The 23405-nt window shown below is 43.5% G+C and overlaps 1 protein-coding gene across 4 annotated transcripts; it reads left to right on the top strand.

The window, feature by feature from the left end:
• The first annotated feature begins 7623 nt into the window (after window positions 1–7623).
• lnx2b (ligand of numb-protein X 2b) lies at window positions 7624–23045 on the top strand. 4 transcript variants are annotated; one of them, XM_071539415.1, is made up of 11 exons: window positions 7624–7830; window positions 8020–8087; window positions 12814–13427; window positions 14712–14905; window positions 16089–16288; window positions 17793–18227; window positions 18372–18515; window positions 19821–19995; window positions 20587–20830; window positions 20934–21092; window positions 21205–23045. In XM_071539415.1, the coding sequence occupies exons 3-11, from the start codon at window positions 13027–13029 to the stop codon at window positions 21338–21340; spliced, it is 2088 nt and encodes a 695-aa protein (XP_071395516.1). In that variant the 5' UTR covers window positions 7624–7830; window positions 8020–8087; window positions 12814–13026; the 3' UTR covers window positions 21341–23045. The 4 variants fall into 4 exon arrangements, with proteins under 4 accessions (XP_071395516.1, XP_071395514.1, XP_071395515.1 ...); XM_071539413.1 differs by having other exon boundaries at window positions 8017–8087; XM_071539414.1 differs by lacking the exon at window positions 8020–8087.
• The last annotated feature ends 360 nt before the right edge of the window (window positions 23046–23405 follow it).

Raw genomic sequence — 23405 nt, 5'->3', positions numbered from 1 at the left:
TATTAATACTGATTTATTGACATACATGTACATGTAAGCAGCATTTTAAAGTTGTCAGCGTGAACAATTTAGCTATTTTAGGTAGTCTAATCTATAACAATGCTATTTTATAGTTATTTTATAAAGACAATCAAATGTTTTAAATATAAAATATTGATCTGAAAAGTAACTAGTAACTATAGCTGTGAAATAAATGTAATGGAGTAAAAAGTACAATATTTCCCTCTAAAATGTAGTTGAGTATAAGTACAAAGTAGCATAAAATGGAAATACTCAAGTAAAGTACAAGTACCTCAAAATTGTACTTAAGTACAGTACTTGAGTAAATTTACTTAGTTACTTTCCACCACTGGTATTTACAGTCTGCTCTCCAATGTGTGTCTTTTACTGTTCCTTTGCAGTGTATGTGTGTATGTGTTGTCCCTGTACCAATATGCACTATGACACTGCAAACTGTCAACATGTTTCTGCACCAGTTAGACAAATTCTTGTGCATTTATTGTACTTTGCACTTAAACTGATTTTGATTCACTGTATAACTGTACTTATCAGCAGGGATTGTTGTCCCTATCTTGTTTCAGCCCTGTGTTTGTTTTCTCCCTGTCTTTGCCTGCCAGGAGCGCCTCCCTCCCCTGCCGGGCTGACAACCTCAGATGCATGCGAGGAGCCCACCTCCTGTCTGCGGCTGGACCACTTGGCTCCCTCACAAAGGCTTCTGGAATAACAGAGCCCACCAGAGGAAATGACAGCCTGTGTTCAAAAGAGGTTTCCCTCACTCCCCCTCTCGCTGCCTACTGGGGGTGGAAAAGGGTGTGGTTGTGTGTGTGAATGGGACACTAGCTTTCACCCATGAAAAATCAATATGTAATTCTGATGCAGTGGAGGTTACAGTAATGATTGTTAAGAAGTGCTGAGCTTCTTTATTGCTCTCTGAGTTGTGCAGACACCAGAGTTATAGTTAATATTAACTATTCAGGCAGTTGGTCTGGTATCTTAAAGGTCAAATGTAAACTGTGAACAGTAATTTTTGCCACATATGGATAGGGTCCACTGGAATTTTCTAACCCACATTGAGTTAATAGCAAATCAATGAAATTTTACAAGCCATGGCTTTGCATGAAATGATACTTGGCTTTCGAGCTCCAGCTGAAGAATGTCAAAGTGGGAATAAAAATTTTCTTTGCTCCCAAGAGCAATAAAAGACTCAGCGCTTCCTTTGAAAAAGCTTTGGAAACCCCCTTTGATCTCACTGTCATATGCATGTGGCTCCCAGTACAACAGATAATGGGATGGCTTTCTTTAAAGATAAGTGGTGCGATGTTGCATCTTATCAATTAGTCCTTCGGCATTCTAACAGCACACCTAGAATCTGTTGCCACTCTGTCTCGAGGGTCTCTTAGTGTCATGTGCTGTCCTTCCTCTGCCCCTCACATTGTCATTGCCCTCCACTATTTGTATGGAATACAGATAGAGTACTGCCTTCTTCCTGTATGTATATTCCCCTCCTGCCTTCTCCCTGAATGAGTGTTTCCTCCACAGAGTAGCGCGGGAGCTGCCTGCATGTCTTTGTGTCTCAGGCACTGGCACATAGCAGCAGGTGTAGGCTGGCCGAGGCATTGTCATGCTCTGGATGTCATGCGCAAATCAACCCTTGATCTCCCACTTTGAAGTGAAGTGCTGAAGGACCTGGCAAAGCGGTCTGCATGCATGCGGTGTGGACCTGCGGCAGTCAACAGAGGGCGCCTGCGACCAGCGAGGACGCACGCGGGCCGGAGTTCCCGTCCTCCTCACAGACTGGTGCCAGGCTCACAGACTGCTGCAATAAAATTCTCACCTCATTATCTGAGACAGTCACATCACAGGCTTGTGTTGGGAGGGGAGGGGAAGGGGAAGAAAGGGCGGGGGAAGGGGAGGGGAGAAGGTTTGGGTGGGTGAGAGTGTATGTGTGTGTGTGTGTGTGTGTGTGTAGGGCGGGGGTTGAATTGGTGAGAGAAATAAGACGTAAGAACAATTCACTGTGGCACTGTGTTGACACCTCTAACCAGAAAGGCTCAGGCCAAACTGCCACACTCTCTGGCTCACTTTACAGGAACGGGAGACTTGTTATGCACAGGAGCCCAATTTTGAATTAACGGTTTCTCTAATGGGTTAACTGTGAAAGTCTGCCAGTGATTGTTAGGATTAGTCAACACAATTTTGCACCTCATTATCGGGAATGGTCTTTATTACAAAAACATACAAAATACTGTAATGTCAGCCCTGCACACCAATAAATGTGTCCTAAAATACAATACCTAAAACACAGTATGTACAATAAATGTGTAGCCTTAAGCAGTTCATTTGTGTAGTAACACAACAATAGATTATTATACCAACTTGATTAATATGAACTTTTTCATTCACATTAACATTTAATTGGAATTGTTAATTTATTGTTATATTAATTACTGCTTATCAAGAAAAATGCCTTGGTGTGTCAGTGCAAATTAGTGTGAATTTTGAATAGAATTTAATTGGAATATGTTTTAAGAATGATTTTTCTCATTGTTGGTGGAATTTCTGTTCATTTGCTTGTGGAAAAACCATACAAGGAACATTGTATTGCATATTTCTTCATTGCAATTTTCAATGATGTGGATGACCAGGAGGCTCATTGTCTGTGAGGATGCTGAAGAGAACTAAGAGCTCTGGGCTCCTGGCAGCTGGTGTCCCCTTATCTTCCCCTGTACAGCCAATAAATCAATATCAAATCTAAGGAACAGGAAGCCAGATGGCCTTCTCACAGACCCTCAACCCACTAGGTCAGAGCCTCTCAGGGCCTGCATGGCTACTGTACCGCCGGTGCATGCAGCTACAGCCTTTGAAGACATACACATTCAACAAGGAGCCCATGAATGACTAAAGGGAACAAATAAGCTGTTACGACTCTGGTCAAATCAGTGTTTGTGTTTCCATCCACATCAAAGGCCCCGGTCTGTTTGATATGCAGCCCCCACACCTTGATCCAAGCCACGTACAGGTAGAGGGGAGGAGCAGTCCATTGAGGGGAGAGAGGCTCATGTGGTTTCTTCTCAGCCCTGGCTCGAGGGCAGCTGACCCAGACGAAGGGTCTGGTGGTGTCTCTTATTCCCCAGGGAGCAATTGCCCCCATACACTCATCACTAGACACATAATTTATTGGGTGGCCTATTGATTACATGCTTTTAAGGAATATTCACAAGAATTTCTAACAGCGCTTGCAAAAGAAGAATACATTTTTGAGATTGAAATTAAAATAATACCATACCCTTCTGTTACCTTAAGTCACCATGACAACAGAAGTAAAGATAGCCGAAAGAAAAGGGTGTGGAGTGGCTAGTGGCTGGCTCGGAGTAGGGTCAATGAGGTCACTTACCTAAATACATCCCGCCAGACTCATCTTGATTTCTGTGTAGGCCAGGGGTCAGGTTAAACAGTAGTTTGATTGAATGGCTGTTCACAGGCCAGTGTGAAATGCCAGCTCTATTGCAATGTGGGAGCGGGAAGGAGGGGGTTGCTGTGGCCTTTGTGTGGCCCACAGTCTTAGAGCACGGACCCATTGTTAGAGGCTGAGCGGCCAGCCCCTCAGACTCTCCTAACCCTGCTTTGTCTCGAGCAGCGTGACCATTTCCTTCATCCAGGTCAGGGCAGGGTCGTGACTTTGGACACCGGTCCTCCCTGTCTGTCTGCGCGGTCTGCACACTCATAAATGGACGCAACACTGAGACAGATGTACTGTTGTCACATTTCAGTGGGGAAGCTGTGGCTTTTAGAGCAGAGCTGAGCCTATTTGAACTAAGAGGATGAGAGAAAGATCAGTCCTGACAATCATCCTGATTCAAATTCACACAGGGATGAAACCTAATGGACACCTTTGGCATCAAAAAATGAAAATGAACGCAGACATTTTAATGTGCAGAAAAATCTCTTAAACCTATCCGTAATGTAACTATAATTCAATCTAAATTTAACCTGCATGGTCAAAGTGAGCGATATCTCGCTTGTCCTGATAGCGAGCGTGTAAAACACAGTACCATAGACACAGAGCTGAGATAACCTAAGTGCCCTAAGTGTCTGAGTTATGCAACGGAGCAGGGTCAGAAGAGTGAGCAGCACCCTCCCTCTCTCCTCAGGCTGGACCTGCCTTATCACCGCCTGCCCCTCGTGGTGATAAGAAGAGGAAAGGCCAAAGGGCCATAAGGGACAGTGCGCATGGTTCAGGTCAACACAGTGTGAGCAGGCTGGGCTCGAAGGGGAGGGAAGGTGGACAAGAATATTATCTGATAAGCATCACCCAGGTCTTTTGATCTCTGAGGGCCTGATACTGGGCTACAGGGTGTCATGCTGGGTGGACGAGCTGAGCGACATGGCAGGTACAAACAAGCGAGCCCTTGAAGATCATCTGGGACTAAGTATATAGTCAAACAATTACACAGAGGGCACTGGAAAGTCTCTAGTGACACACACACACACACACACACACACACACACACACACACACACACACACGCACACACACACGCACACGCACACACATACACAAACACGTTTCTTTCTTGTTGTCTTTAGGAGTTCACACCAAAGGAAGACTCTAAACATGTTAGTCATCATTTTATATTGGAAAGCATGAAGAATACCTCATTTGTTGATAGAGCAAGAAAAAGCGGCCGGCAAAATCCTGACTAGTAATATAATTTTAAAAAAGCACAGAACTGTTGTATGATGCAGCATTTCTTTGGTAATGTAAGCCATATGGACAATAAGGCAATATTATCAGACTCAGTTAAAACCATTGAATCAGCCCCAAATTATGAGCCAATCGACTAGAAACTTGAATGTCACAGTGCGGTCCGGTGGGTTTTGCCTCTCAAGTTGTTAAATTAGAAGCGTCATGTGGAGGCCAGACAGGGCCCGGGGCTGCAGTGCGAGCTGCGGCCTGAACCAAATGCCTCGTTGTCTCGCCCAGGGGAAGATGGAGGGATTTTTGCCCGGAGTGGCCGGAGCGGGGGTAGCAAGCTGCTGCGGAGTTAATGTGTCCTTGGTTTCCCCTTAGCAACAGTTAAGCAATAGAGCAGATATTCACTGCACCTGTGTCTAAAGCCTCTCTCTCTTTTTCTGTGTGTGTGTGTGTGTGTGTGTGTGCAACAGAAACAAGCCCCAGCGATACATAATAGGTACTTAAAATTTTTCAGAAAATATTCAGAGCCTCCAAGCTCTGGTGTTATAACATTGAGAAGTTTTCTTTACTGTGTGCAAACTGTTAGGCTGTGAAAATATCATTATTCTCTTTACAGACAAAATTGCACCAACTCTCTCCACCAAAATTCTAAATTAGGATTAGATTTGGTGTAAAGTTCTTGCATGTGAATCCTGTTTTATTTGTCCTTACTTCATATCAAGCGAAGACAATGAGAGTGAGGTATCATTGACCTGTTACATCCACGCTCCAGTTGAAAGAATTAAGATGTAAGAGGCCTTCATTATCAGCCCTCTCTTAAGGACATCAAAGGCCCCGGTGGAGTGAGAGTGCAGCTGCCCTAATGGTGTGAGTTTCTCCTCTCTCACTCCAGAGGAACTTGTTTGTGTTGAGGATGTTTACTGATCCCAGGAAAGACAAACAGCCTCTTTCTTGTTTGTAGGTGCCTTAGCTCAAATAGAGGGCTGTGGATCTATTCTGTGTGTGTGTGTGTGTGAGAGAGAGAGAGAGGGAGAGAGAGAGAGAGAGAGAGAGCGTCAGGATGTACTGCATTGTTAGTTCAGTGTTTATCTTGTCTCTTTCTTTTCACCTCACTTCCACCATTTCCCGTCAGAAGTCAGACCAAATTCACTACTGTGAAATTCAACTTGCTTTACCGTTCCGTTAAAATAAAGAGACCTGACCTCTCTACAAAATTGTATTAACCTCAAATATGCATATAGGCCTATTTCTTACACTTTACTTAGGGGTTATGATAAATGATAGCTCGTAACACTTCAATCTTATGTTCAACTAGTACATGACAGCTGTGCATCAGCCTGTCTTCATGGTGACACAAGAAAAACAACCATGAAAGATCTCTGAATCTGAGAGATAAGAGAGATGAGAGTGAGTTGTGATACTTCATTTAACCACATGGTGTCACTCTTCCTCATCAATACTGATCGCCATAGCAGGGAGTCCTCAACCCCCCCAGACTGTTATCATCCCACATTTATCACATACAGTCATGCTGTCAGCTGTTGCAAACAATGTTTACAACATGATATGTCTAACTCTGATGGTTGAAAGTGTTACTATGAAATACAAGCACTGCAACTGATATGACAGTACTTAAATGTGTGCATGACAAAATAGAGTTTATCAAACTTTTTTTTAGGTTGATATAAAACTTTCTGATGTAATGTTGCAGTACATAGTAGGTTAAGCAGTGGCAGAATAATGTAAGTTACATGAAAATTGAATATTTTCAAGCAAACAGCATTCAAAGTAATCCTATTCTAAACATACATTTTTATTTTGGGGATTGTTTGCTTTAAATAAGTTCTTCTTTTTATTTAGGCTGCAGCAGCTACATAAAGAAGATGGTTTTAGGGCTGAGGGTGGTATTCACTTTTCAACACACATTATGACACTTCCTAATTAGCCTTACAATTCAGGTAAAACTGAAGGGGGATATACTTAGCCTCCCCTCATTCTGTGAGCATGTATCAGCAAATGTCACTCTGTATTTAGGTTTCCTACCAGAACTATAAATCCTGGGGGAAACAGGCTTTCACACAGAGGGTTTATGGCACAGAGACTTCCCTTCCATCCTGCAGGGGGTATGGCGCCTGGCTCTGCTCATGTGTCAAAACCCTTTCAACTGAGAGTCCCCAAACCAGTCTTATTATTTTATTCAGCATCAGTCACATGTCTAAAATCAATTTGATAAGTAGCTACATGCATTCGGATACAGAGACACTGACATGACTGGACAAATCTGGAGTTTGTGGGCAATGTAGCGTTTAGCAAAGAGTGATACGATGAATCAATTCAAATGTCTTCATCAGTGTTTACTTGTAAATAACACTAAAAACTAGATTCCAACAACTTTCATAAGAAATATAAACCCAACCAGGCTGTTAGCGTCCCCATTTTATTAACTCATATTTGAATAATTTGTGTTTTTTATTTAGGTTACTAGACTGAACCTATTAGCTAAAATAAAAATAAAAAAGAATTACGCCTACAGTGAGTTTAAGCCTTGTTTTGCCTTTTCAGAAATGAATCAAAATGACTCTTAAGGTAGCCTAAACACACAAAATATGCGCGTAGAGGTTATTTACTGGGCTAATTGTACAATTTACTAGTCAATTTAGGGTAATGATTGGTTGTTTTATAATAGTGACATACATTTGGATTGATGAAATATGTTGTATTCAGGATTAGGATAATAGGGGTTATTTTAGGTGTACTAGAAACCAAAAATGTATGATATAGGACTAAATGAATGAAAATAACATTGAGTTAGCGGATAGCCTACGTGCTGTGGCCTATAACAGAAAAGCCCCTGTGCAACAACACCTGCACGGACTTCCTGTGGCGAACGTCAGACTTTGGCTTGTTTGTTGCTCGAAACTGGGAAAGTCGCCCAGCCCTCGCCCGTAGGATGAAATACACCTGGGGCAGCGTGTTATGATAATTCAACAGCAGCAATGCGGTAAAATGGAAAAAGTCGGGGCATTGTAGACGCTCGCCAGTCGTCGGAGTGTTTTAAATTCGTTATTCATTGAGTTTACAAAGATCTCTTTGTCTTTTAGGTTCGCTACTTCCGGGGAGAAAAACCTTCACAGGTAAGACGAGTTTCGGTCTCGGCTCGCGCGGATTCTGTTAGTTTATCTGAGCAAACATCAAACGCGGCTGGTTTCGGACTTTGTATATTGTACCGAGCCCGCGTGTTATAATGAAACTGTGTGCGCAGTTGTGTTAAAATTGACTCCTAAGTGAGTTTTCCCGCTCAAGGTGCTGCGTTTTCTCAGCAGGTTATATGTGCCGAAGCTGAAGCCAAATCCTCCTATAGGTGGGACTGAGAGCCCGGGCTGTGTAAGCTGTGAGTATTGGTTAAATGATTGTTCCCCATGATATAACCTAACTTTTATTACCTCTTCTATCATTTGGATCTGTCACATGGGTGTAGCGATAGGGACCAAACCGATTGTCATAGGCTGACAATGGAGACATTGAATTATTTATGGTTCTAGTGACAACAGTTACATCCAAGTTGCTATTGTGAGGACTCTTTACTGTGGCCAAACACCAGTGTGAATGTGTGTGTTTTTTTTTTAAAACTGTAAAACGTTTAATTCTAGTGAAAAGGGATTAAAATGCAGGTTTTATAACGAGACTATAAGGAGTTCACTGAATGCATCACCAATCATCTTGTTATTTTTGGAAAATCCAGACTGCAACCCCCCCATATTTGATCTTGAAGTGGCAATACTAATGACAAGCTTCTTCATTAATTACACCAATCTGCCCATGAGAACTTGGTGTCATGATCCATGACCATGAAAAGAGGTAAAGCAAGATATATTTCTGCGGAAAATCAATCATCAGCTTTGTATTAGCCATTCATCTCAGAGTTATTGAGAAATTCAGTGCCGTACACTGTGAGAAATTAGAGAGCGGGCCTTATAATGAATCACTAATACCTCTCGCTCTTCATGCTGAATAGAATGGCATCTTAACAGGATCCTTGGCTGAAAAGTTGGTGCCATGGGTGGTGTGTGAGCCCAGATTGGTATGCGCAGGCAGAGGTCTGCTGCTGTACAGTGGGAGGCTTAGATGCCCTGTGAATACATGCTTAGTTTCCCATGTGTTTTTGTAGGAGAGACATTGGTACCATGTGCGAAGCTGCAATCAGGCTGAGAACTGTGGGAGTTTGGTTAAGAGTGTGAGTGGGCAGATTGGGCAAGGGCTGGAAACAGTGTTGGGAATGATGCTTTTAATGGTGTAAAAAAGTATAAGCTGTTACATTAAAAACATAGTTTTTCTTTTTAAAGTAACTTCTTACACTACTTCTTCGGGATGAAACGATAGGCTTATCTCACGGTACGATTCGATACGCAACCACGATACGATGTAATACAAAAAGTTTAGTGACAACAAAGTCTGACTGCGCAATTCTGTTTATTTCGGAGCCACAAATCTTTCTAGCAATGGTATTGGCTTGCTGAGAATGTGAACAACAATTTAAAAATGTCATTACAAAGTGCAAATAATATAATTTGGATGGAGAGCTTGTGAAATTGTGCTGGGCAAGGCGTCTCATTTGTGATTACTACAGCAGAATAAAATGGAGCTAATATTGCGATCATTTTTCTGCCCCACGATAACATCTCGTCACATTTTTTATCACAATATATTGAATTTCGATATATCGTCCCATCCCTTTCTACACTTTGTATTTAAAGCAGTAGTACTTGCATGTTATCACCATAGCTGTTGCATGAATGTCTAAACAATGCTTTAAACCGATTACCCTAAAAAAAAGTAATGAAAAATCTAATATATTTTAACCGGGTACTCATCAGAAAAAGTATTCAAGTAACTCCTTGCACAAGCTAATACATGATGTTTCCATAAAAATGTAACCCGAGTCGTGTTCCAGCTCCTCTCTTGGCAACGCAGTACCCAAAACACTGATGATTAAGAGGCATTCCCTTCTGGGTAGTAAGCTGACTGACTTTGCATTCATGTATTTGCGTATTTTCATGTATTTGTATTGTTAATAATGACAGACCCCGGCTTAAGGCAGAGGCAGACATGACACACCTCCTGTCTGCCACAGTCTCATAGCCAATGGAATTTTTTTGTCTTGTTGTGGCCTCACCTGTGTTCGCCGCGGGCGTGGCGGCACATGTGACTCACTCATATCAACCATCTGAACAAGTGATTCGGCTCAGCTGTGGGGGAATGCCACCTCCGGTAATCCTCTGTGAGACCAGAGGACACTTTAGGGCCAGAGACATTTCCCTAGAAAGCTTAGAAAGTCACATGATGGCAAAGCATTTGATTTGGATAAGGTGTTCCTCCATCAAGGTCGTAAAATATATTGCAGCTTATCCAATGCACAGCTGTCTTATTGTGCTAGTTTTATGGAATTATATCTAGTGCTGAACTAAAATGTTTCTTATAAGTGTTGGATTCCAGTGAAAGAATTTTCTTACTCTACAGTACAGTAGGGATTAGGCTTCATCCATATCTGTGGAACTGGTTTGTTCCTTGTTACGTTGGGATTTTTAGGTATTTTACAAGCATTTACATACAAGAAACCGACTTCATGCTTTGCCTAATATTAATATAGCAGGATTTTGAAACAGTAGATGACACTAAAATCTAAAATGACAACGTTCACATTGTTCGCATTATCATATTATACCTGTTAGATGGGTCTTCATTTCATTTGGAAGATCCCAAGAAAGACGAGTAGGTAATATTGATTAAGACGAGAGTGCTGCAGGGTTAGAGCCATTCTCTCCCGCGAACCGTGTGTGCGCATCCTTGAGAAACATAGCAACAACGTCGTAAACCACTGTGTTGGTGTGGTGGCAGCGGACATTGACACACAGCTTCGTAGCAAGCCGTGTTCAGACAAAGTAAGCAGGAGGCCATCCATCATCCCCAGGGTCGCTGCAGGTCTTCCTGCCTAGCTGTCCACTGCTGTAATGAAGACATGTGCTGCATCCTAAATGAAACCCCATGGGTCTTCTCTCTGGCCAGCTGTGCTTATTTGACTCCCAACCAGTGGATACTGCTTTATCACAAAGTAAATAATAGGCAAGAAGCAATAGAAAGGGAATTTGATTACTTGTCTGTAGTTTTATCATTGAAACTCTGAATATGCTTTCTTGATAAGAGGACAAGCCATGCCCTTTTCAACTGGGCAGCATAGCGTATTTATTCTACTGTATTGTTGGATTTATGCGCCGGGTCACATTCCTGTGCCAACAACAAGGTTATCTGAATTCCCAAAATAAATAGAACACAGGGCCTGGTTTCTAGTGTGTGTCCCTCACTGTGTTACAGGATCCATGACCCCTATCCATTACAGGAATAGGTATCACTTGTGCAAAGTGAAAGAAAGGCTGTGAGAGAGAAGGCCTGCTTGACCTCAGGCGGCGCGCGTGCATGCAGAAGGACGTGTGCACGCATGTGTGTAATCGGTCCAGCATTCGGCCTCTGAGAGTGTTTTTACCTGTGGTAGTGCAACATCAGCAGCTTGAGCAACCCCCCCCCCCCCCCTTTCTCTCTCTCTCACACACACACACACACACACACACACACACACACACACACACACACACACACACACATACACACACACACACCTCAGGAATTGACAGAAGCAGAATGAACGCTTCTCCTCTCCTCTCAGCTGAGCTCCCCTCTGCCTAGTCACACCAATTCCCCCTCTGCATTCCTCACATCGGTGCAGTGGGAGCACATACACATGCACACTCATGCACACAAATAAGCAGTCTCTCTCTCCCTCTCTCTCTCTCTCTCTCTCGCTCTCCCTCTCTCACTCAGACACACACACACACACACACACTGCTCTGATGGTGTGCTGGAGAGGCAGGGCTCTGGTTTCATTCAGGCTTCAGGCAGCCAGCACAGCTGCTAGGTTAGAGTCTCGTGTTTGCGTGCAGTGGCTGCTGGGCGCTTGACAACACAGATATCATCTTGGGTGAGTAGCACAAAGCTAATGACGGAAAGAGAGAATGGGTGCTTTATACCTGAACTCTGGACTGGGGTCACAAGGACCAGTTAATTCAAGGTAGTAGGCTAATTAAGGTGCTGTTTTTTTTTTCTTGTGTCCAAAGGGGAATTCATATTGTGACTGTGTAAAGGGAAGTAATCATTACTGCTCTATCTATGGCAGAATTGTGCTTCTTTATGTAGTGCCTATTTTGTGTATTTTTATCGAAAATGAAAAGGTTGGAAGCCATTTCAATGCAAAGGGTGAACATTTATTAACTGCTTAGTAGGCGCAAAAAACAATAAGGCGCATAAAGAGCAACCATAGAACACAGTGATAGGCTTTTATACTACATGTAAGATAAGCAACGCGTTTCAAGCTTAGCGCTCTTCCTCAGGCAGAATCAATACCTCAGGGAATGCTTTCATTTTATTTGCTGCGGGCCTCTTGGAAACCCTTGTTTTTTCCCCCACTGTTTTTCTAATGGATGCATTTTTATCCTTAATGCTAAAGTTTGTGAGATCTGACTTGAGTTTAAGAGCTCGATATTAGACAGAATTTATGAGATGTCAGTTGGACTTTTGTATTATTTATTTGCTCATATGTGGAGTCCAAAAGTTTCTCCAAGAATGCATTCATAATCAGCGCTCTCCTTATGAGAAGGAATTAGAGGAGATTAGGCGCTGCACAGAGGGATGCAGACCGCTGCTGATTGGGCGCAAGGGGGTCATTAGCGATGGGGATTGCATTTCTGCCCAGTTCATTCAAAGTTCTTATTCTCGTGTAGTGCCATGCCTTTGTTCCTTCCCATTAGCAGGGGTTTGACTTTAGTCCTTTTTCTCTTTTCTTGCCTCCTTTCATGGAGTTTAGCCCTTTTAATGAAGTGCACAGTGACATTTAGCTGAGATGAGAATTCCTTTTGTCCCTCAGGAAACTTGCTGAGAGGAAACAGCTGCGGCTTGCTGCCATATTGCTGCTGCTCTGTGGATTTGTGTCATTTCCTGTGGAGCTGGCCGGTATGAGTAGGAAAAGTCCAACTTCAGCAGTAGACCTTATTGTGTTTCTCTCTCAACAGAAAACCAAAATGAAGACGTGAAGATAACGCGGTGGACAGCGGATCGTTGTTTCGCCTTCATCGTTTGAACGGATTCAGTTTGGGATGTGCGGACACAGACTTTAGGAAGTAAACTAGACACAGTTTTCGAGGAGATAAGAGGGGGTGTAGAAGCGGACGCAGATCTCTTCCTGTGCAGCAGAAGTGTGGCCTGAAGTCCCTCTGCCAGCGGCCATGACGGAGCCCAAGGTTCCCGGCAACAGTGGCACCGGGGGCCTGACTTGGGCACGGGTATGTAAGGAGTGCGGGCAGCAGCACGAGGGCCAGGACAACCACCTGTACGAGTACCAGGATGAAGTGGACGATGAGCTGGTGTGCCACATCTGTCTGCAGCCCCTGCTCAGGCCTATGGACACTCCCTGCGGCCACACCTACTGCTTTCACTGTCTGAGCAGCTTCTTGAAAGAGCAGGACTTCTGCCCCGTGGACCGCCAGCGGCTGCAGCTGCACCAGTGCCGTCCCTCCAGCCTGCTGGTCAGGAACCTGCTGGACAAGCTGAGCGTGCTCTGTCCTCACCATGCAGAGTGCCAGCAGCAGATGCAGCGCTGCGAACTGCAGCCTCACCTGCACAACAGGTAAGACACTGCTGGATGGGGAACGGGGGGAAAAAAGGAACAGAGGGATCGTCATGCTGATAGGCTGGTAATAATGGTATCAATAGTGGATATTAGTTCGCTACCGGGCTAAAATACAGTATTGGTGTTGGCTAATTTCTCCAGTAATATCTGATACTAAGAGTCATGTGTATCATTTTGGATGGGAAAAGCAAAACAGTTTGATTTCTGTGTTTTTTGCATATAAGGATGTTAAATCTCTATAATGGCAAACAATTAACCTTGTTGCCCAGTGACCCCAAACCAACAGTCCTACAGTCTGTTTTGTTCAGTAAAATAATGGGTTTGTTTGGTACTCAAGTGTCATACTTAAAGTCTTGTACTCAAATTCAGTGCCAGCAGTGAAAAAGTGGTGTTGGTGTAACTCTGCCTGAAGGTCAGCATGAGATCTGAAGTGTTGTTAAGTCATGACAAAAGAATCCTGACGTCTGCTGTGGAATGTAAAATGTCTACCATCAGAGCTGTTTGTTTCTCTTCTGTCCACTTGAGGCATTTGTTTTCCCTCTTTGGAGCTGTGCCACGCATTTTCTGGTCGCGGGCTGATGCACATGTCCTCTTTAGTGATGCCTATTGCCGTAGAAACTTGTGTGCGTCCTGTAATTTTCATTCATGAGCAAAGGAGAAGGCGCACGTTAGTCTTACTGTTTTTCTCATGGCCAGTGTGGTGCTTATCATCTTAGTGGCCGGTGATGACGCAGTCAGTTGTGGGTAAAGGGTTTGCTGTGATAGACGGTCCTGCTGCAGCCTCCCAGTGCAAACAGTGAGGAGGCAAAGTTCAGGCATGAGGAACAAACAGCAGTACTAGCACTGAATGACTGACTTAATCAGACTCGACCTGTCTCGCCCCAGACACCCTGCAATGCAGTAAAATTGTCTGCTCATCTGCATAGTGCTTCTCCTCTAAATTCTGTGCGTGAGTCCAGTGTCTCACTCTTTCTCTCTTCCTCTCTCCTTTTCACCCTCTCACATTCGCTTTCTCACAGAGACTCTTCACCTCCATTCTCTCCCCCTCTCTTCATTTCTGTTGTCTGTCTATCCCCTGCACTCCTGGGTAGCCTCGAAAAAGTTTGACAACCTCCCCTGTCATTTTATCACAGAAACATTGAAATGAATTCACCTATGCTGTTTCTAAAGGAACCAAATCACTTTGACATATTTGTTGCATTTGTAATGGATTTTTTGGTTCTTTCATATCAACCATATCATTCTCTTCACTTGTTTGCCGGTGTGCCTTTCTTTCCTCAGATGTCCTGTTTTTAAAAAGCTCAAGGAGGAAGCGGAGAGGAGGAAGAGGCCGTCCTGGAATGAGTTAAAGGGTCGTAAGGGTGATGGGGAGTCGTCTGGCGATGCTAAACATATGCCAACGCTGTCTCGAATTCCTGTCCGAGATCAGGCCGAGCCTGGGCTAATTAATCCCGCCTATGAGGAGAGTGAGGATGGTAAGGAGTCATTTCATCATCTAAACACCCACCAGTAAAACAGATTCAGTGAGTCAGTCTGCAGACTCGGTATTGTGTTCATCTTGGCACACCAAGTACAGTGATTTTTATTTCTTTCCCCTTTTGGGATACGCTGGCGCCGTAATTACATAGAACCATCACTTCTTAGAGAGTGACTGCATTGTAAGCAGGAGAATGGTCATACAAATATATGTGTTGGTCTTGGCAAAGAAGGTGAACCTAGTTTATTAAAGTGTCTTGGTGGAAAGGAAATGGATTTCCTGCTGGGGTGACGGGAGAAAACAAAAATCCTTCTTGAAGTGCCCATCACCTCCAGTGGGGAAAGTTGTCAAAACACAGACGAGAATTGCTGACGTGATTTCGGGCCTCAGGTTTTAGATTCTGAGACAGGAGTCGCAGGTGAATCATCAGCCTAGAACGTGTACTAACTCACAGATGTTTTAACTGGAAGACTGTCACATTTTCACGAGTAAGAAAAACCCTTCAAGCAACTTGCAAGCCAGTACCATGGACCAAAGTCTGTTGAAACATAGTTTCTAGGCAACAGGGTGATCAGTATTCTCCAAGACGTTTGCATCATCCATATCATTGTCACTATCTGAAACAATACGTCACTGTCTGCTCTTAAAATCAGGCAGGGCTAAGCGAAATACAAACAGGAAAAAACAGACTACCAGATTACACATTACTCATCCTCACACTTCATTCACATCTAAACCATGTATTTATTGATTGTTGATGGACCAAAAGATATTATCATCTTTTTGTCATCAATGACAATGATGGCAGCATGTTGACTTAAACAGATTATTGGGTGGCATTGCATAATGTATTGGGTGTTTGTACTGATGATTCGTCATGTTGTTTACAACTTTCCTTTTCTGTCATAGATTAGTGACATAATTAAGTAAGACATTAGAGGTCTGCTTCACAGTGATTTTAGGACAGCCAAGAGGTATTTTTAGACATGATAAATGTTTTATTTAATAATTACTAAATGTTAGTAGTCTGCCAAGCAGTACAGTTCTAGTTCTGGTATGGCTGATGATTTTCAAACGGCTTCAAATGTGACTCAGCCAGTGAGACTGGACTGGAACTGTTTTATAATTAGGAAATTCATCCATATGTCTTCCACACGGCCCTCTGTCCCGCTTCCCTCCAGACACGACCCCTCTGCGGTCCAGTCTGGTGGCCGAGGCCAATGTGGTGGAGCTGTTCAGAGAGGAGCTGGAGGAGGAGCTGGGCCTGCGCATCGTGGGGGGCAAAGACACGCCGCTGGGGAACATAGTCATCCAGGAGATTGTCCGGGACTCGCTGGCGGCTCGCGATGGCAGGCTGGCCCCGGGGGACCATATCTTAGAGGTGAGATAGACTCATCGTGCTAAGTGAGGAGGGTGTGAGGATCAAGTAACCCGTATTGTGAAGTATTCATCTCTCCTCCTCTGTTTTGACTATGAATCAGCATGGGAAGTTGAAAGTATTTTGTGGGCATAGTTTGACACGGTTCAGTCCAATATATTTTTCCATAAACACCCTCATCCTTTGCATTCTCTGGACCTACACAGTACTGTAAACATCACACTTGCTAGTAGGGACTGGGGAAGCAGATATTCAAGATAAACAAGTTTTAGCTCCATGGCAACAGGCGTGGCCTAGCACTACCGGGCATGAACGGCTCATGAAACACTATAAGCAACATTTACTGGTTGTTGTCACTGATTCACTCAGCCCCTTTCTCTTCCAGAGGATCAAGGTTCAAACCCAAAGCTGTCTGGAATTTAATCTGGCCTTAGCCCTTTTAAAAAAAAGTTTGGGTTTTTGTAGAATGAGGGCTAATTATGAAACGGTGTGATCAGGTTTCTGAAAATGTATCCTAGTTATAGGATACATTTTGAGTATATCAGTGTTTTATTCATAGTGAATCATGGAGATTTGTGAAACAAAATGTAAACAAGGCTCTCTTGTGGTTCCCATAGAGCAGAACAGAGGTACAGAGTGTGACTTTAGAGGGGATTTTAATAAGGTGTGGTTTCCTCTCTTCCTACAATCTCTTTCTTCTTGGATTTCTGCCCTCTGGCTGTCCTGTGCCGCTGTAAAGTGAGCTTATGGACTATTTCACCCTCGGCTCTGGCACCCCTGCCTCAGAATGTCCTCTAAAATGCAGCTCTTCCTCTAAGCCAACCAATCCCAAACCCGTAAAATGAAAGCGAAAACCACCCAGCCAACTGGCTGCCTCAGGATCTGAAACGTTAGCCTCCATTTTTTTGGCTTTTGTGGAAGGCCAGTGGATGTAAAGAGATATGTTATAGACTTGTGAAGATTACGTTCCTAATTTCTTGCAACTCAATCTCTCTCTTCCCCTTGAATCGATGCATTGATTTTTGTGAAGGCCTTCTCTCAGATGAGATTTGTAAAGCAGACATCAATTTGAGAGACTTTTATTTTTAGTGGAGGAGGCAAACCTGCACTACCTTCAAAACAAGTGAATCTTGAGCCAAATATCAGATATTGCACATAGCATTCAATTCCATATATAGTTTGATATGTTCTTAATTGCTGTGATGTAAGCTCAAGAAAGTGCCCAACATGTGAGATGCCAGGAACGGAGATAGAGGGACAAGCTCTAATGAGATCCAGTTACACTTACACTTTTTGGCACACGTTAACATAAACATCTTAGAGGAGGAGGGGAAGATAATTATTTAATCTCACTTTCCTTCATTACATGTGGCATTCCCACAGCTCTCAATAGTGTTGGCCAACATGTATGTACATGTTTATGTTGACTTTCAGCTGCATTGTTGGTGAGCGCTGCTTTATCATTGACGGTGTTGTTCTTTCTCTCTCCATGGTGTCGTGTTTCTAGGTGAATGATGTCAGTCTGGCTTCTGTCCCTCATTCCCGGGCCATCACTGTGCTGCGGCGGCCATGTTCCCTGCTCCGGCTCACCGTTATGCAGGAGAAGGGCTTCAAAACTAGGGATCCACGGCCCGAGCATCACCCTCTTTCTTCTACCAATTCCACTGCCTCCCAGCCCTCTCACAATCTCCATGGCAATACTACCTCCAATCACAACCCCGGCACCGTCATCCAGGTGACGCTCGTGAAGAGCCAGCGCACCGAACCGCTGGGCATCAAACTCATCCGCAAATCCGACGAGAGTGGGGTTTTTATCCTGGACCTGCTGTCTGGGGGTCTGGCAGCCAAGGACGGCAAACTGAGGAACAATGACAAGGTGCTGGCCATCAATGGACACGACCTGAGGCACGGGACGCCCGAGAGCGCCGCCCAGATCATACAGGTATGGCTCAGTAGCACAGCCATATTAATGAAGTTACATTTTGTTGCTTAACCCCAAAACAATATTGATCAATCAGTGATTATCTAAGAAGGATATATATCTAATGTGAAATGAATTGCCGTTTCTGCAACTGTGTGCATCCAGGCCAGTGAGGTGCGGGTGAACTTTGTGGTGATGAGGCCTGCGGAGACTCAGGAGGAAGGAGGGAGCGGTGGAGAGGGACCAGGCAGAGCGACCAGGAGAGTCCCGGAGCCGCAGTACTTCAGGCGCCGCTCTACCTACATGAAGGTAATCTGGAAAAGCAACAGAACCACACAAATCAAGCCTCAAACTAACCATTGTTCTCTTTGCAGTGTTAGAAATTCTAATTATAAGTGGTTGTGTATATGTTGTCATCCTTGAATTACAATGATGTGTTATGTGTGTTTATACAACCGTTATTTCCCGTCAGGTAATGCGATTGGACAGGAGGCATTCAATGAGTACTGATATACGGTCTTGGTAGTGGAATCCTGAGGGAACTGTTTTTGTTGGCAGACGAATAAAAGACATAATAATAATAATAATCATAATCTGTTGTTGCAAAATTACCATTACTTGATAAATAGCTTTGTTTATACAACTGTTGCATAATAGAACTATTCAAATCAAGCCTCAAACTAACATTTTTTTTCTTGTTGCACTCTATAGCTTATTCTAATTCTAATTAATTCTAAAGTGGTTGTGTTTATATTGTCGTCCTTGAATTACATTGATGTGTTATGTGCGTTTTTAGCTTGATTTTAATAGCTACGGGTATATAGGGTCTTACAAACGCGGCGTGTTTATGTTTACATAGTGTAACAGTAATCGTTGGGCCTTTCTCGGTCACACTCAGCTATACCATACACTATCAGTGGAGAGAGTAGCAACACCCCAGCTGGAGGTGAAAAGCCTTGCGAGCAGACGCCTGCTTCGGTGAGCAGAGATAAAAGCCCTTCTCTGGGGCCTCCCTCTGTCCTGATCAAAAGGCCTAGGGTGCTGCTCACTCTGCTGCTACGGGGCCACTGTCTTGTTTTTTTTGTTGTTTCTTTGGGTGGCAGAGGATCAAAGCTGGTGACAGTTAGCTTTCGCCTGCAGAGTAGAGCCTTTTAGTCTTGCTGGGGGGGATGGGCTCCCTGCTGGGGGAGGAAGAGCCCCCACCTCCCCCGAGCGTCCCCTCTGATGGTTTACAGACTCCACAGAGCAACAAGGAAGCTGGGTCAAGCTGTCGTTTTCCACACATCTTTTCCACTACGAGAGCTTAGTGTGGATCCTCACACTTTGCCTCTGCCTTTACCTCTCAGCTGCATCTCAAATGTTTCACATTTGTTTCTACGAGTGGTTTTGTAAGAGGAATCAATTAAGTCAAAGGATCCTGGAGAGCCTAAGATAATGGATAATAGAAAACATGAATAAGATAAGATGAAACTTTTATGATCCATCTGGAGAAATTGGGCAACATGGAGTGTTATAACAGGGTAACAGGGTATTAACTATCATTACATTCATCTATCTAGATTAATGTGTTTATCATTCTGAAGTACTGAATCTGTCTCATTCTTTGACATTTAGGATCCTCCAGGTGGTTTTTCTAGCCAGGAAAAGACCGTGAGCCTGAAGAAGGAGCCTCGGCTTTCCCTGGGCATCACCATCGCCGGGGGGAGGGACTGCCGCAGCCGCCTGCCGGTCTACATCACAAGTGTCCAGCCTGTAGGCTGTCTGCACCGAGACGGCACCATCAAAACAGGTACAAAATAGCATCTGGCAATCTATGATTTCATACTGTAACAGGAAAGTATCTTTGTAATGTTACATGGCCTGGCCAGCTAAATATAAACGCACAAAAAGGGTTTTTATTGTAAGTGTTTCTAGTGTATAGATACCAGGAATTGGGTCAGTTCATTCAAAGTTTAAAAACTTAATTCACATTATGATGATAGAGACTTCACTATGTATAATTTCATTATAGATTTGATACAGATACAATAGGAAACTGTTTATGGCAAACAATTTCATGTTCTATTACTATTATTATTATTATTATTATTATTATTATCCTGTGATACTTGATTGATTAGGGAAGGGAAATTTTCATTTGACTTGCTTCCATTCAGTGATTTTAGTGTTTTGCTAAGGACACTTAAGCAGGGCGGATGCTCCCCAAAAGAGGGACTTGAAACCTGGTCCTCGTTCTAGCTCTTGGCCTAGTTCTTATCCAGTGAATAACTTCTTGAATTGTCAGTGAATTGAGCCTCCTCTGATAGAAACCTGTATGTGTCTTGTTCAACATGGAAATCCTCTGATCTAAAATTGCTCCCATGGGTCTGTGTTGCCCTAGGTGACATTCTGCTGAGCATCAACGGTGTGGACCTGACCCAGCTGACCTACAACGAGGCCGTGTCTGTGCTGAAGGCGCAGACGGCTCAGGCCCAGGTGGTGCTGCGTGTCATCCAGACGATCTCCGAGGACTCTGAGGAGGACTGCGAGGATGGCAACATGGACGAGCTGGACTCTATAGAGATCCCAGGGGAAGACAACCTCAAGTGGACCCCGCTGTGGACCCGCTGGCTGGGCCTGCCTAGGTACAGCCGCCTTCAGCCTCATCACTGCTGCGTAGACATCTCTAGTTTGCATATTTATATGAAAGATATGGACTCAGCTGTGTTTCTGCCCTTGTCGTTTCAGTCACATGCACTGGTGTCGTGACATTATCCTGCTAAAGACCAACAATGAGAGCTGGGGCTTCAGTATCGTCGGGGGCTACGAGGAGAGCCACGGCCAGCAGCCCTTCTTCATCAAAACCATCGTGCCTGGTACACCCGCTCACTTTGATGGACGCCTCAAGTAAGTTAACCACAGCGTGACGTCCATAATGTGATGTCACTAGCGCCTATACCCTCTCATCACTCTTACTCACCATACTCCATGTTTACTGACGGCCTGTGGTTCCCTGCAGGTGTGGTGATGAGATCGTGGCGGTGAACGGAGCCACCACAGTGGGAATGAACAACTCATCTCTCATCCCCATGCTCAAGCTGCAGAAGAATAAAGTCACACTGACTGTGGTGTCCTGGCCGGGGAGCCTGGTGTAGCAAAACACACACATGCACATTCTTCCTCTTTTTCTCTCTTCTTTCTCTCACCCCCTTTAGGTGTGTACACACACACACACACACACACACACACACACACACACACACACACACCTTGCCCTGCTCAGCTGCATTCTTCACTTGGACGCTCACTGTCCCTTCCTCTATGTTAGGTGACATTCTTGCAAAGTCTTTTGATCATCAGAGTTCATTTATGTAATACAGAATATGTACTTGCAGATCATCCTGTCTAGAGTGGGACTGATTTTCACAAACATAATCTTAGTAGGTACCTACTTGTTGCAAACGCTGATGTAAAGGGCAGTTGATTGCATGACTCAGTGAACAAATTGGGTTAAATCAGGGTGCAGAACTGATGACAATCAGTGGACTGTATTATATAAGGGCAAACTGGAAGGATCATTACCCTTTTTTATCCTGTCTTGAAAGCTTTATGTATGTTTTTGCTTACCTGTTGAATACTCTTATCATTTGGTAGTCATGATTTTGATTCAAGTGATTTGCATAAATATCATCCAAAGATGAAATGTAGTGTATACATTTGCATAATCGTAATGAAGAAATACGGATGACTTGGTATAATAAGAAAACAATGACTGTTGACGGTGCAGACAGATGCCAAAGACAGATAAATCATCCTGTCCTACGCCTGTTTTACCACTGCTTTTGATTTTATAAACTTTATTTATGTAGCACTTTTGAAGACTGTGCAACAAAGTGCTTTACAAAATGCCAGTAAGATAAACAACAAAAAGGTCAGACATGAATTAAATTACGGTTACATAAGAATAAAACAGGCTACTACAACCATAATAAAATGAGTAAAAACAAATATATGAAACAAAATCCTGTGTGTAAATGTTTTAAGAAATGGTTTAAAAAGTGAGATCCTCAGGCAGGGCGTTGGAAAGCCTAGGAACCTGCAAGGCAAAGGTCCAGTCGCGGCGACATCAAGCTGCAGTTCAGTTCTTAAGGGGTTAAAAGGTCTGACATATATCTAAGGTCCAGGCCAATCCAAGCCTTAAAATGAATCAACAAAGTCTTAAAATTACTCCTAAAACTAACAGGGAACCCGTATAGAAGCAAACATGGGGATACTATGATCCTGTGATGCATGTTTGGTCTTCATCAGTGGTGTTTATCCATGAGCAATACATTCAGTGGCATTTGATTTATTAAATGAATGATCCATGTCCATTTACCACAGTGCTGTATTTATCTTCAATTTCTGTACAATGTCTCACACTGAATGTCTCTGATAAGTGGGTGTGTTGTACACATTGAAGGACAAATCAGTGAATACTTGCCTTAATTGCCACTAAACCAAAATGTTTTTCCCCGTCTTTTGTTTCCCATCTCACTCTTTTAATGGTAAATAATCTTTTGAAATGTCACGTAGCACACTGTGTTTTGTTTAAAACGGTTTCCTGTTCATATGAATTGTGAGGAGAATATAATGTCCTTGCTATGGCACAAAAGCTTATTCATTTTACCTCAGTCATTCTTTTTGGCTCTACACTTTCTGAGTGGCCTTTATTGTATCTTGGAGACAACATGGAACCAGTCTGAATATTGTTTCGTAATTTTGTAGTCAAGTCAAGAGTGGCTGTGAAATGTAGGTAACATGTTGTATCGGCCCATCCCCCTGTCCCATCATGTTCAATAAACTCTTAAGGAATGACAACTTTCTTCTGTTTATCTTCTGTTTTATCTAGCTTTCACGCCCCATCAAGTGATATTCTTCGATGGCCATTCTATCAGATGAAAGCTCTGCTGCTTTCCACACAATGAATCTTGTTTGCTAATACTTTGTCCCATAGCCTCTGACTGCGCTGTGGGGGACATCACTCATCTGAAGTGGCGTGTAGGGTAAAGTGGGCCAGGCAAGATCTCACAGCAAAGCCTGGCGAGGAAGAATGTAAATCAGCGTAGTGGAGAGCAACGGACACAACTCAAGGACAGCTGGTGTAAATTACCCCGGGTATCGAGCAAGGTTTAAAGCCCCGTAGTGAATTTCATTAATATTTTGCCTCGCACCTCTGAA

Source organism: Centroberyx affinis, unplaced genomic scaffold (assembly GCF_046629955.1).
Source record: "Centroberyx affinis isolate AG114_WGS23_722 - 3 ecotype Tasmania unplaced genomic scaffold, CSIRO-AGI_Caff_v1 ptg003460l_1, whole genome shotgun sequence".
Classification (NCBI taxonomy): domain Eukaryota; kingdom Metazoa; phylum Chordata; class Actinopteri; order Beryciformes; family Berycidae; genus Centroberyx; species Centroberyx affinis.
The sequence above is the reverse complement of the archived record's forward strand: the minus strand, read 5'-3'. Positions and strand labels throughout refer to the sequence as shown.

Excerpts from the sequence above, each read along its gene's own strand:
- lnx2b (XM_071539414.1), top strand. The coding sequence starts at position 13,027 with ATGACGGAGCCCAAGGTTCCCGGCAACAGTGGCACCGGGGGCCTGACT. Across the intron at positions 14,906-16,088 it reads CTATGAGGAGAGTGAGGATG|ACACGACCCCTCTGCGGTCC; the intron begins GTAAGGAGTCAT and ends GCTTCCCTCCAG. Across the intron at positions 18,228-18,371 it reads GCGCCGCCCAGATCATACAG|GCCAGTGAGGTGCGGGTGAA; the intron begins GTATGGCTCAGT and ends GTGTGCATCCAG.